This window comes from Natrix helvetica (assembly GCF_964273705.1).
Source record: "Natrix helvetica genome assembly, chromosome: Z".
NCBI classification, from domain to species: Eukaryota; Metazoa; Chordata; class Lepidosauria; order Squamata; family Natricidae; genus Natrix; species Natrix helvetica.
Window position 1 is genome coordinate 133,547,468 of NC_138554.1, and position 15,089 is coordinate 133,562,556.

At 50.6% G+C, this 15,089-nt stretch overlaps 1 protein-coding gene across 5 annotated transcripts in view; it reads left to right on the forward strand.

Moving 5' to 3' along the window:
• The first annotated feature begins 2,254 nt into the window (after nucleotides 1-2,254).
• PRKAG2 (protein kinase AMP-activated non-catalytic subunit gamma 2) overlaps nucleotides 2,255-15,089 on the forward strand; it is a 262,399-nt gene continuing 249,564 nt past the window's right edge. The window contains exon 1 of one of the 5 annotated variants that reach the window (XM_081970170.1): nucleotides 2,255-2,996. In XM_081970170.1, the coding sequence (XP_081826296.1) occupies nucleotides 2,898-2,996 (99 nt within the window). In that variant the 5' untranslated portion in view covers nucleotides 2,255-2,897. The remainder of the gene's footprint in view (nucleotides 2,997-15,089) is intronic. The other 4 variants (XR_014176763.1, XR_014176764.1, XM_081970168.1 and 1 more) reach the window with 4 other exon arrangements.

Consider the following 15,089-nt stretch of genomic DNA (forward strand, 5'->3'; position numbering starts at 1 on the left):
CTATCAGTTTCTACTCGACTTCTCCTCCTCCTTTCCCAACCCCACTCCCTTCTAGCAGTGATGATGTTACCTAGTTTGGTAATGAAATGTCTGTAAGAAAACCACCAAGCTCAGAAAGCAGCAAGGATCCCACTATCCCCCACCTCCTCTTTCTCCCTTTCATTCTCCTTTTTGTCTTTTCTGCTCCTCCCCCCCCCCCCTCTAGCACTTCACCAGCTCAGGCGCGACCGGAGAAGTTTCTCTTCTCAGAAATGTCTTCAGTGGAGCGGTGGCAGCCTGGCAGGCTGAGCCTGCGTCCCTTTCAGGAGCTTCACTTAGGAAACTTCTCCGATCGCGCCTGAGCTGGTGAAGCGCAGGCAAGCGGCATCCTATCGCCAGGGAAACAGTGAGTGAGGTGAATCGCGTGGCTGCTCAGATCACATGGGCGCAGCCCGACCGGAGAAGTTTCTCTTCTCAGAAATGTCTTCTCGGGCTGCGCCCGTGTGATCTGAGCAACCACGTGATTCACCTCACTCACTGTTTCCCTGGCGACAGGACGGCGCTTCTCGCGCGCGTCAGTTCAAAAGGAGGTTTTAACCTCCGAAATCCCCACCACCCACCTGGAATCCCAAAACGCCCACTAGTGGGCGGTAGGGACCAGGTTGACGACCCATGAGTTAGAAGAACACCCAGAGTAATGAAAAAGGAGAATTTTAGTCCATAGGTTACAAAGAGTAATAAAAGAAAAAAAAATAGAAGAAAACTTAATCCATTCGTTTTAAAAGGCTTGCATAAATTCCATCCATGAACATAGCATTTAAAAAGTAAGATAACCCACTGTCCAAAACCATTCCAAACTTAATTCTGCCGCTTATTTCATCTGTTCTCCAATTTAAATTAATTTTAAGTTTTTTATAGGCAGTCTCTTTTAAAATAGTAAAAATTCCTCACCAGCTGGAAACACTTTCTCTTTCTGTATCCTTCCATTTTAGAGCCGCCCTGACTTCATCAGCCTAATGGCTGGATTTTTTGTCACCGGTTTGAAGAACTTCTCTTGCATCGATCAGGGACTTTGCGATGTCCCTGAGATCAGCAAGACATATTCTTCCTGTTCACCGTCTCTGCGGGACAGTTTAGGTCCTATTGGACCACCCAACGGCAAAAGTATTGGCTGTGGTCTCGGAACATCCATATGCTGTGGTCTCGGAACATCCATTGCGACCTTGGCTCCTCCTCTCAGATGGTCCCTATTTTTCTACTTGGATTTTTTATGTGCTTTGGAACTCTACGTTGGCAGAAGCTGGGACAATAAATGGAGCTCATTCCATTACGCAACGCTAGGGATTCGAACTGCCTGCCGACCTTTCTGATTGATAAGCTCAGCATCTTAGCCACTGAGCCACCAAGTCCCTCTGGCCCACCCGAGTCCCCTAAAACTTTCTGCTCTGCTGCATTTTGTGCTAGCTGCTATCTTCTGAATACTCTTAAATGGGTAACCCCCTTGTAGCGGTCCAAAGGCTGAAATGACCATCAGGGCATCAGTGACCAAGAGCGTTTTTGAGTGGCCCAAAATAAACAATACCTCCCTCCAATAATGAAGTGGAAAAGGCCGTCGGTCTGTGAGCATCTGTTTAAAGGAAAAGTGACGCTCTCTTTTCAAGGGAGCCACAGAAACCGCAAAATCCACCCTTGGGGAACACACGTGGGAGCATTCAGGCCGCTGCAGTGTCGACACCTTTGGCCGCTGGCGCCTCCCGCAGACTTTGTGCCAGCTGCGCAGCAGGCAGGCGTATCTGGCGGCGGCGCGCCCTCCGCCGCGCGTTCCCCCGTTCCAAATCAGCCCCCTGGAGGGACACGCGTGGATTCGTCCTCGAGGGTCATCCACCCTTGCCCAGTCCAGAGGGCCCCAGAGGAATTGGGGGGAGCGCTGTACCCCGCCTGCTCAGCACATCCGGCGGATTCCTTTCAGATCTGGCCAAGCCACCGCCAAGGAGTACCCGGGAGACCGGACAGCGCAGCGGCCGAAGCGCGTCCTTCAAGAGGCTGCTCGGCGAAGGTCTCCGGCGGCCTTGGCCACAGGGGAGAGGCGCGGAAGGCGCCGAGGGGCGTGTGCGCGCATTATGCCAGGGCTGGCCGGGAGAAAGTTGCCTTTTATGAGCGTGCACTTCCTGTTAGCTGCCTCTCCGCCTCCTCGGCGGCTAGAAATATATTTACACACACAGGTTTGCACCTCCCTCTCTGGGCAGGGTTTCCTCGCTTTCCCCCTCGCTTCTTTTCCTCTTGTTTGTGCCGCGGCCGCTGTCAGATTCGCCTCTTGCACGCCCGAAAGTGGCTGGTGCAGCCGCCGAGCGTCTCCGCGCTCCCTCTCGCCTCTGCCTACCAGCTGCAGCGGCTAGCCCGGGAATCCGCCGACCTCTTAAGGAGGGTTGCAACGCCCTTGCTTGCCCCGCGCCTGCCGAAGAAGAAGAAGGGGGGCCGCGATCTGCACCCGGTCCTGCGGGGGGCTCGGGCTGCGTTTGCACGCCCTCCTTGCACCCCCCTTTTGCACGGGGCTCTTTCTGGCGTTTTTCCCGAGGGCGCGGGGTCTCCAGGAGGATGCCTGCTTGGAAACTTTAGTCCGGGGAATTGTGGCGGATTCTGCCTCTGCAGCGACCTCGGTGTCCCGCCAGTGGGATCGGGTTGACCCCTCATGGGCATCCGGGGCTCGAGCTGGCGGATGATGAGCCGAGGCTCTGTCCGTTTGCATCTCCGCTGACCCATCTCTTGGCCTCCGAAGCCCGAGCAGCGGTCAAGTAAACTTCTTTGGATAGCTCTCTGCTCACCTCCCCACGGCGCTCCAACTCGGGGACCCGAGCTTTTGCAAGCGGGTGGAATTGTCCGTAGGAAGCTGGTGGGCAGCCTCTGTTCGCATCCCTGCGATGGGAAGTACGGCCATGGACGCCAAGAAGAAGGATGCCTCGTCTGGTAAGAAGAAGGACGCTGGCCAGAAGAGACGCATGCTGCGCGTTCACATCCCGGTAAGTCTACTTTCTGGCTGTCTTCGCCGGGCAGGGTTAGCTGCTCCTGTTCATTTGCTGCTCCGTTCTCACGGTGTCCAGATCCGCAAAGGGGCTCTGCGCAGACCGCAGGCTAAATCTGATTGGCTAGTTGCTGGTCAGTCGTGGGAACGCAGCCCTGGCCCACGGGCAAGAAGTTGGAAGTTGTTCTGTCGAATGCTCCCCCAGGTCTCCTGCGCAGAGTGCCGCGTAAAATCTGATTTATTTATTTTTTGGCAGTAGCAGCAACAGGTTGGGGGTGGGGCAGAAAGGAATGTGCACAAGCCTGTCACTTAACCGCGCCATTGGGGAGGGATGTTGTGGGGGGGGGGAGGGAAAGGGTGTGAGAGCAAGGCAAAGGATCCACAAAGCTGGCATGTTTTGGAAGAAGCCTTCTAATTGTTTTGCTTCTCTTTGTCCTCGACTTACAACAGTTCCTTTAATGACCATTTAAAGTTGCAACGGCACTAAAACAAAAGTGACTTATGACCAGTTTTCACACTTAACAACTGTTGCAGCATCCCCAGGGTCACTCAAACAAAATTGGCAACCGACTCATATTTATGACGGTTGCAGTGTCCCGGGGTCATGTAATCACCTTTTGCGACTTTCTGACAAGCAAAGTCAATGGGGGGGAAGCTAGATCAATGACTGCATGATTCACTTAACAACCGCAGTTATTCAATTAATAATTCTGGCAATAAAGGCTGTAAAATGGGGGCAAAACTCACTTAACCGTCTTTCTTAGCAACAGAGATTGTATGGCCATAAGTCCAGGACTACCTGTAATTCATTCTTCAAGTGCACTGCTGTTACTCAGAAGCAAGTTCCATCAGCAGTTCAAGTAGATTGAATCTGTTGCTGAGCAGTGAGGGTGGTCTTGATGGCCTTGCATTGCCCCTTCCAGGTCTTGGAGTTCTGGTCTTAGGTGAGTTGGAGCCTGCAGTATCTCAGAAAGAAGATTTGGCTTTGTAGGAGTGGGAAATATGACCTCAGTTTAAGTGCTATCCTGTTTCCCCAAAAATAAAATCTCCCCGAATAACAAGCCCTCCCCTACAGTATTTAAATGCATGCGCAGCCGGTCCCTACCATTTCCTGCAGGGAAAGGGGGAGGGGGAACATGCCTCACGCGCCCCACATGCACCTCCCATCCATGCGCAATGACCTCGTGGAGGCCTTTACCGCGAACCCCAGCAACTGTGCCTCTTCTCTTAGTGGCGGATGCAAAACGATCGGCAGGCCCAGCGATGCTAGGCTGGCCCCAGAGTGGGGTGGGAATGGGGATTTTGCAGTATCCTTCCCCTGCCACGCCCACCAAGCCACACCCACAGAATCGGTAGTAAAAAAATATTGAATTTCACCACTGTCCTGCACCTTAAAAATAATAAGACCTCCCTGAAAATAAGGCCAAGCGCTTATTTTATATTGTGGGGGAGGTCATCAAAAGAAAATAAGACCCTGTCTTATTTTGGGGAAAACATGGTATGACATTCACTCACATACACACAAGCATGTACATGTGTGGACATATAGACACAGTGTTCCACACATATTTAAACCACTTTTTAATCTGATTAGACACTTCTAATGATGATCTCACTCTGTTGAATTAAACATTAAAATGCTGTTTTTCTTACCGCTGTTTACCCTGGAGAGCACTTTAACATTCATACAACCCCAGTAAGAGGGATTCAGAAATAGTTTTAAAATGGGCAGGAAGAGGAAAGTACCTGTACCTGCAAGACAAGGGGAAAAAACTCTTTAAAAACAAATTCTTAGTTTTGGATGGGAAGCTAGGAATTAGCAACGTTTATATCTTGAAGGTGCCTGCCCTGTTTGCAAAGTAGGGTGCCCTTCGGGAATATTGGGATTTTTGCAAAGTCTACTTTTTCATTTCCTGATATGGAAAGCCTGGCGGGGGCTTTAAAGATTTAAGGGGCCTTTAAAAGCCTTCAAAAGAATTGTTTGGTAAAGAGATCTGAAGGTGATAAGCAGGCCAGCCCCTGAAGGCGAATACAACTGCTCTTCTTTCTCTTTGCATGTTGTAAAGCAGGGTCAAATATCCTGGAGTTTGCTGTTTCTTCCATAGAACATCAAATCTTGAGGATCAGATCAAAACATGCTGACATGGATCCGAATCAATACAATACAATGCAATGCAATACAATACAATACAATACAATACAATACAATAGTAGAGTTGGAAGGGACCTTGGAGGTCTTCTAGTCCAACCCCCTGCCTAGGCAGGAAACCCTATACCGTTTCAGACAGATGGCTACCAACATCTTCTTAAAGACTTCCAGTGTTGGGGCATTCACAACTTCTGGAGGCAACTTCTGTTCCACTGATTAATTGTTCTAACTGTCAGGAAGTTTCTCCTCAGTTCTAAGTTGCTTCTCTCCTTGATTAGTTTCCACCCATTGCTTCTTGCTCTACCCTCAGGTGCCTTGGAGAATAGTTTGACTCCCTCTTCTTTGTGGCAACCCCTGAGATATTGGAACACTGCTATCATGTCTCCCCTAGTCCTTCTTTCTCTTAAACTAAACATACCCAGTTCCTGCAACAGTTCTTCATATGTTTTAGTCTCCAGTCTCCTAATCATCTTTGTTGCTCTTCTCTGCACTCTTTCTAGAGTCTCCACATCTTTTCTACATCGTGGTGACCAGAACTGAATGCAGTATTCCAAGTGTGGCCTTACCAAGGCCTCATAAAGTGGTATTAACACTTCACGTGATCTAATAATAATAATAATAATAAATAATAAATTTAAATTTATTAGCCGCTCCCTTTCCAGACAGGACTCGGGGCGGCGTACAATGGAGTATAAAACAAAAACATGTATACTAACACATAAACCTACATATATACAGGACATAACATGCACGGAGGAGGTAACAAATTACATCACATTAGACAATTAAAAGTCACCATTAAAATACCCCAATTGTAAAAACACAATTTAAAATTTAAAAATTTAAAAAATTTAAAAGAACTGTCAGGAGGAATAAGAAAAAATTTACGGTTGAGCCAGGCCAGATAATTGAAAGAGGTGGGTCTTCAACTGTACACGGAAGGAGCGGAGATCGGAAGTAGTCCTGATGTCACGGGGGAGGTCATTCCATAGGGCTGGGCCCATCACAGAGAAGGCTCTGCTCCTGGGTGTCGCCCCCCGACACTGTTTGGCGGACGGCACCCGAAGAAGTCCCTCTCTGTGTGAGCGGATTGGTCGTAGGGATGTATGGGGCAGGATGCGATCCTGCATGTAGCTAGGTCCTGTGCCATGAAGCGCTTTAAAGATCATAATCAAAACCTTGAAACGCACTCGATAGACTACAGGAAGCCAGTGCAGCTCGCGCAGGAGAGGTGTTACAGGGGAGTATCTCGCCCTCCCCATAATCACCCGCGCGGCCGCGTTCTGGACCAACTGCAGTCTCCGAGTGCATCTCAAGGGAAGCCCCATGTAGAGAGCATTGCAGTAGTCCAGGCGAGACGTCACTAGCGCATGGGTGACTGTGCGTAGGGCATCCCGGTCCAATAAGGGGCGCAATTGGCGCATCAGGCGAACCTGATGGAACGCCCCCCTTGCCACGGCTGTTACATGGTCATCCATGGACAGCCGGGCATCTAGGAGGACGCCCAAATTGCGCACCTGTTCCATGGGGGCCAGTTGCACGCCCCCAATGGCCAGAGATGGAAGCAACTGGTTGAACCGGGAGGCCGGAAGCCACAGCCACTCCGTCTTGGAAGGGTTGAGTTTTAGTCGGTTGTCATCCATCCAGGCCCGTACGGCCTCCAAACACCGGGACATCATTTCGACGGCCTCATTGGGGTGGTTCGGGGTGGAAATGTATAGCTGAGTATCATCAGCATACAGATGATATCCCACCCCAAAACCACGGATGATCTCGCCCAGCGGTTTCATGTAAGTGTTGAACAGGAGAGGCGAGAGCACCGACCCCTGAGGCACCCCACATGTGAGTGGCCTCCGGGTCGATCTCTGCTCCCCTGCCAACACACGTTGCGTCCGGTCAGAGAGGTAGGAGCCAAACCACCGTAGAACGGTGCCCCTGACTCCCAGCCCCTCTAGCCGGTGCAACAGGATACCATGGTCGATGGTATCGAACGCCGCCAAGAGATCTAATAGGACCAGGATAGAGGAACAGCCCCTATCTCTGGCCCTCCAGAGATCATCAACCAATGCGACCAAGGCCGTCTCCGTGCTGTGCCCGGGTCGGAAGCCGGACTGGCGCGGGTCTAGATAATCATTCTCCTCCAGGTGACGTGGGAACTGTTGTGCTACCACACTCTCTACAACCTTCGCTAAAAAAGGAAGGTTGGAGACAGGACGATAATTGACTAGGTCCATTGGGTCCAGGGAAGGCTTCTTGAGCAGGGGCCTCACCACCGCCTCTTTCAAGGCGGTCGGTAGAAGCCCCTCGCCCAACGAGGCGTTCACTAGGCCCAGGAGCCAGTCGCGTGTAACCTCCCAGGATGCCAGTACAAGCCAGGAGGGACACGGGTCCAATAAACATGTGGTAGGTCGCAGACGTCCACGCAACCTGTCCAAATCCTCGATGGCAACCGAGTCAAACTCCTCCCAAAGCGGTCCCTCAAGACTTGCTGCAGGCGTCTCAGCTGGACTACTGAAAGGGGCCCATCCCTTCCGGATTTGAGCGACTTTGTCCTGTAGATATTTCCCAAACTCCTCTGCTCTGCCCTGTAAAGGGGCTTCCCGCGGTCTCTCAAACAAGAGAGAGCGAGTCACCCGAAACAGGGCGGCAGGGCGGTTATCTGCGGACGCAATAAGAGCGGCACAATATTGACGTTTGGCCGCTCTTAATGCCACAAGGTACGTCCTCAAATAGGCTCGTACCTGTGTTCGGTCAAATTCGGAACGGGAGGATCTCCAACGGCTCTCTAGGCGTCTCTTGTGGCGTTTCATCACCCTTAGCTCCTCGGTAAACCAAGGGGCCAGGGTGGTTCGTCGCCGCAGGAGAGGCCGCAAAGGCGCCACCCGGTCTAGGGCCCCGGTAGTCGCACTATTCCATGCGTCTACCAGGTCCTCCACTCGGGGGCGGGTCAGGTCCACAGGAGGTGGCCCAAGCTCCGTCTGGAACCTATCTGGTTCCATCAGGCGCTTGGGGCGGAACCATCTAATACCTTCCGGTTCCGCCTCCCCGCAGCGGGGTGTAGCACCGGGGAAGTCAAGCCGGAGAAGTGAGTGATCTGACCATGACAGGGGAGTAATAATTGAATCCCCTATTCCCAGATCACTCGTCCACTGGCCAGAGACAAAGACAAGGTCCAACGTGTGGCCTCCCTCGTGAGTAGGGCCCTGAATTAACTGGATCAGGTCCATGGCTGTCATGGAAGCCATGAACTCCCGAACCCCCTCAGACGCTTCTCCCATCGACGGCAGATTAAAATCCCCCATCACTAAAAGTTTGGGGGTCTCAACCGCCACCGATGAGATCAGCTCGAGGAGTTCAGGCAGGGCCGCTGGTGTATAGCGAGGAGCCAGGTATACTATCAGCAGGCCCAACTGCCTCCCTGGGCCCCATCTCACGACGAGGGACTCACACCCGGATGTCTGTGGCACAGTGGACTCTCTCGGCTCCAAGTCTTCCCGGATAATCACTGCTACCCCACCGCCCCTTCCCTGGGCCCGAGGCTGGTGAAATGCTCGATAACCTGGCGGGCACATTTCCACGAGGGGTAAACCTCCCTCGTGGCCCAACCAGGTCTCGGTTATTCCTGCGAGGTCTGGCTCCCCCTCCAAAATTAGATCGTGGATGAGGGGGGTCTTATTGACAACGGACCTCGCGTTGCATAACAGCAGTCTCAGGCCTTGGGTCTGTAGATCCTGACCACCTAGTATGCAGGGGTTGGTACAAACGACCGGGAATGACCAAAAACCCCGGTCTCCCAACCGACTACGCGCTCTTGATCTGTCCTCGCACCTGCCCCTCCCCACGACCGTTGGTATCAAGGAGCCCTGCGTAGGAATGCTATCTTCCCTCTCCTCCCCCACTCCGCTCCCTCCTCCTTCGACCACACCTAGGTGCCTGGCTCTCCCATCCCTCCTGACCTGTTCCCCCCCCCACCCCTGGAACCCCTTACAATTTTTAAAAAACAATTAATTAAAAAACCCCTCAATGTGCGCTTCCTCCACCTCTCTGGGTTAATGAACCCGTCCTCGAGGTCAGCCCTTGAGAGGGCAGGAGGCCATAACTGCGAGAGGGGGGACTCCCGCAGTAAAATAAGGTCAGACCTCGCATACATGATAAGTGATAAATAATAAATACACCGGGCTAAAGATGGATTCTGGGTGCTAAAGGTGTTAAATAAGTCTACCCGTTAAAAATCATGACAGAACAGCAACCAAGATTACAAGATGAGAGAGATGGGTAAAGAAATACGTAGAAGTGGCTAAAAAATAAGTAGGGCCTATAATCCACAGTTCTCAATAGTAGGGGGTTAGGCAGTTCTTAAAGATCCGTAAGAGAGTGAGCAGATGATCCATAGCGGGCGGGGGGGGGTTGAACAGCTCCCCGCAGTCCTTCCAAGCCCCAGGTGGTAAGGGGTTAAGCCGTTCTCAAAGTCTATACAAGACAAGCGGATAATCCATAATGGGCAGGGGGGGGTGTCGACGGCTCCCCGTGAGCCTTTCAAGCCCCAGCGTCGCCTCCGCGCCATTTCAGGCAGCCTCTGTTATTCACTCCACACCTTCTGCCGGCCTCCGGCGCCCTCCAACAACTCCGGCGACTCCGATGTTTCAAGCCCAGCTCAAACCTCCCACGACCTCCACTGGGCTTCTGGTAGGCTCGGGGCTCCCAGCGGGTCCAGCGGGTCGGGGGACTGATGTTTAGAGCCCCCGATGATCTTCCGGGCTGCCACTGCCACCAGCCCCTCCCTCCGCCTTCCTCCGCCTTCTCTCGTGTGGGACGCCATCGTGTCCCCGTCGCTAGCCGCTCAGGGCGTCGCTGGTCTCACCTCGGGCTGTCGTAGCTGTCGTGGCTTGCAAAAATGCCCGCAAACGCCGGCCAAACAGATCGTAACCGCCAAGACGCCAGCTCCAGCAGCCACGGAGTCTCCCGGAGTAAGCCGACACGCCCGCACGCCGACCGCCATTTCCCGGCTCACTACAGATTTTCAAAAAACACCGATTTGCTTTCTTCCACTCTCCTGTGCCGTCCGGCCACCCTGGGGGACCACTAGGGTCCTGAAATAAGCCAGGGTGGTCATTGGGTAGGTTTGTGGTCCTCCAGTTCGTCTAAAGGACCAGCAGCACCCAGCCCGGTCAAAAGGAGCCCCGAGAAAACACGGAGCTCAGAGGCTGACCGCCATCCTCCAGGAAGCTCCTCCTCTCTCTTGATAGATCTTGATTCTATCCCTCTGTTTATGTAGCCTAGAACTGTGTTGGCTTTTTTGGCAGCTGCTGCACACTGCTGGCTCATATTTAAATGGTTGTCCACTAGGACTCCAAGATCCTTCTCACAGTTACTACTATTGAGCAAGGTATCATCTATACTGTACCTGTGCATTTCGTTTTTCTTGCCTAAATGTAGAACCTTACTCTTTTCACCATTGAATTTCATTTTATTAGATAGTGCCCAATGTTCAAGTTTGTCAAGATCCTTCTGTATCTTAATCCTGTCTTCTGGAGTGTTGGCTATTCCTGCCAGCTTGGTGTCATCTGCACATTTGATGAGTTCCCCATTTATTCCCTCATCCAAATCATTAATGAAGATGTTGAAGAGTACTGGGCCTAAAACAAAGCCTTGGGTTACTCCACTCCATACTTCCCTCCATGTAGATGCAGTTCCATTCCAATCTCCCTGGATTGCATAGTTGGTTGAAAGACAGCTGGACCATAATAATGGGTCCATCTAGGACAGGGGTCGGCAACCTTAAATGCTCAAAGAGCCATGGGGATCCGTTTCCCACAGAAAAGAAAATACCGGGAGCCACAAAACCTACTGGGGATTGAAAAGCTCAATAAATCGTCTGCTGTTGAGTGTCGCACATTGGCAGTTGTGACACATATTTTGGGTGACGGGGAGCCGCAGCAGAGGGATGAAAGAGGCCTCATGTGGCTCCAGAGCCGTGGATTACCAACTCCTTCTCTAGGATCTCTAATAGATGAACCCACACCAAAAATTCTAAGTGGGTAATTATGGCAACTTTAGGACCTGTGGATTTCTTTTTTTTTTTTTATTAAAAGAGTTTTATACAAACAAATTTTCCCCCTTTTCACCCCCCCTCCACACAATATAAATCTCATACAAATGCTATACCCCTCCAACCCCCCCGCAAAAATTCACATTCAGATATTATACCAAACACTTTACCCCCTCCTCTCCCCCCATCTTAAAATAGATTACTCATAACCCCTCTCCTCCCAACAAAAACTATATAAATTACTCTTAAATTAATAATAACACATTGATCATTTTCTAAGCTAATTTAACATCTATAACTCTTAATATAAATTTCTCCTAGCCTAACAATGTTTCATTAGTCCCATCTTCTAATTTATTCATACATATATATTGCCCCACCCTCCACCCTAACCCTCCCCCACCTCCCACACAAACCCACCCCCCTGACTTCCGCTGTACCACTCTAACAAGGACGTGTGGATTTCAACTACAAGAGTCTGTGCCAACATGGGAGCTGAGCCTTCACACCAGTGGTGGGTTTCTGCCGGTTCGCACTGGCTCGGGAGAACCAAATGGTGAAAGTTACCAATCCGGTGAGAGGAGGTTCGACTGGTGGACCCGGAAGAAATTTCTGGAACGTCTGCCCCGGCCCTGTCACTCGCTCGCTCGCTCCCCCCCCGACGCCCTCCTGCCTGCACTATCCTAGGCCAATTCGGTGTCAAGTCCAATACCTGGGTGGAGATGGTGAACTGAGAAGCATGGAGAAGTCCCGCAGCACAATCCACCAGACAGCAGCGGCAAGCTCAGGAGTTTTCTCTTGGACTCCCCTCTGCCCTCCGATCTCCCACAGTTCTTTCCCCAGCGTGCGATAGCTTTCAACTGGATTCCCCTCTTCTTGCCGCCTCCGATCTCCCAAGGTTCCTTCCCCAGCGTGTGATAGCTTTCTACTGGATTCCCCTCTGTCTTGCCGCCTCCGATCTCCCACAGTTCTTTCCCCAGCGTGCGATAGCTTTCTACTGGATTCCCCTCTTCTTGCCGCCTCCGATCTCCCAAGGTTCCTTCCCCAGCGTGTGATAGCTTTCTACTGGATTCCCCTCTGTCTTGCCGCCTCCGATCTCCCAAGGTTCCTTCCCCAGCGTGCGATAGCTTTCTACTGGATTCCTCTCTGTCCTGCCTTCTCCGATCTCCCTAATTTTGGCCCTTAATCCTCCAGTTATCTATTTTTGGGAGGTTTTCCCCTCTCTTTCCCCTCCCCTTCATAGGAGTCCCAAAAAGGTTTGCCACATGGCTTGGGGTGTGTGTGTGGTCATGTGACTGAGTGTCCATGAGTGATGTCAACTTGGCCATACCTGCCTGGTCACATGACTGCCAAGCCACACCCACAAAACAGGCCACACCCACAGAATAGGTTCTAAAAAAAATTGAAACCCACCACTGCATCACATCCTGGGAAGTCTGGGAGTTGAAATCCATAGGTCATAAATTTGCCATAGCTGCCCCACTCCTGGCCTAACGGAAGAAGTGACAGCACATGGATTGAAGATAATGGACGTTTCAGATTGCAGAGCTCTCCCCAGTCTAAACTGTTTTTGTTGCTAGATATAAAGATAAGCCGGAAAAATGGGTAGTAGGCCTTCTTTTAGGGGCTTCTCTACGGGTAGACCTCAACTTACAACCATTTGTTTAGTGATTGTTTGAAATAACAAACACCATGACAGCATCCTTAGCATCACGAGGTGAAAATTCAGGCACTTGACAACAGGTATGTATTTACGGGACACGGTGGCTCAGTGGCTAAGACGCTGAGCTTGTTGATCAGAAAGGTCGGCAGTTTGGTGGTTCGAATCCCTAGCACCGCGTAATGGAGTGAGCTCCTGTTACTTGTCCCAGCTTCTGCCAACCTAGCAGTTCGAAAGCACATAAAAATGCAAGTAGAAAAATAGGAACCATCTTTGGTGGGAAAGTAACAGCGTTCTTTGCGCCTTCGCCTTTTAGTCATGCTGGCCACATGACCACGGAAACGTCTTTGGACAGCACTGGGTCTTCGGCTTTGAAACAGAGAGGAGTACCGCCCTCTAGAGTCAGGAACGCCTAGCACATACGTTTACATTTACCTATGCATTTACAATAATTGCAGCATCCCTGGGTCACGTGATCTGCCATTTGTGACCCTCCCAGCCAGCTTCCATCAAGCAGAGTCAATAGGGGAAGCTGGATTTGCTTCCCAGCCACGTGATCCACTTACCAACTACAGGGATTCATTTAACAACTGTCGCCGAAAAGGTAAAATTGGGTGTTACTTATATAACAAACACCTTGCTTAGCAACAGAAATTTTGGTCCCTATTGTGGTGATGAGTTTAGGACTACCTGTGTTCCAGGCTTGTAGTTGAAAGATAATTTATTGTCCTCATCTTTGTTATCTCTCATTCAGTTTAGATCAGGGCTCTCCAACCTTGGCAATTTTAAGCCTGGCGGACTTCAACTCCCAGGATTCCCCAGCCAGCTGGCTGGGGAATTCTGGGAGTTGAAGTCCGCCAGGCTTAAAGTTGCCAAGGTTGGAGACACCTAGTTTAGGTAACTTTTTTCTTTTAGGGGCCCAAGGGGGCTTACCTGGGTGTGTCTTCATTTTATCCCCAAGTATGGGGCCTGGGGCCATTTGGGTTTTGAAACAGATGGGTTCCATTCAGCCATTTGGGGATTTGAATCTGAATTTATTTTGCCCATCTCAGTCCAATATCTGAACCTTCAATGGCTCAGTGATGGACTATGAAAGTGACCCCTTGTGGACAGGGTTAAAAAATAGCCACTTTCAGGGTTCAAGATACAACGTAAGGGGGGAACCATTTCCATATCCTGCATAGAAGGGAGGAAATGATAGTGGAAGGGAGCTTGAAGATTATCTACACCGACCTTCCACTCAGGGCTAAATCTGCAATGCAGAATTCAGTTGTAGCTGTCATAAGAGATCAACATCCCCCTATGTTTAAATACCGGCAGGATAGGATAATAAACCCACTTTCCATAGAGGAAATCCATCCCTTGCACTTGCTGTAATCTTTCCAGATGACTGGAGGGCACAAACGTATCCCCAGATTTGATGCTTTTCACTCACATGTCTTTTTTTGTGAGTGGGTTGGGGATGCTTCTGTGCATGTGTTGGGAAGAATTCGCCTCTCTTGGTATTCAGCGATTGCAACATGATTTAATGAGGAAAGTTTTGGCAGAAACTATGAACATTATGGCAGTGGAGATTACGTGTGCTCCTGGTATGCTGTTACATAATGTTGTTGGGGAAGTGAAAGCTATTATATCCAATGGCAAAAGTGAATGGTGTCAAGTTGTGTACGTATCATGCAGGATTGGAAGTTTATATCAGGTGTCCAACAAATCTATTAAAAAGAAGGACCAGGGGTGACATGATAGCAGTCTTCCAATATTTGAGGAGCTGCCACAAAAAAGAGGGAGTCAATTTATTTTCCAAAGCAACAGAAGGCAAGGCAAGAAGCAATGGGTGGAAACTAATCAAGGAGAGAAGCAACCTAGAACTACAGAGAAATTCCCTGACAGTTGGAACACTTAATCAGTGGAACAACTTGCCTTCAGAAATTGTGGGTACTCCAATACTGGAGACTTTTAAGAAGAGACTGGATAGCCACTTGCCTGGAATGGGATAAGGTATTCTGCTAGAGCAGGGAGTTGGTCTAGATCAGGGATGTCAAACTCATGACAACACGTGGTCGTCACATGACATATTGCAACTTTTTTCCCCCTTCGCTAAACCGAGGGTAGGCGTGGCCAGCCTGTGATGCATCCTGCCCCCGGGCCGGGAGTTTAACACTCCTGGACTAGATCACCAGAAGACCTCACAGGTCCCATCCGACTCCGATTATGATGTTCTTTGCAACTTTAA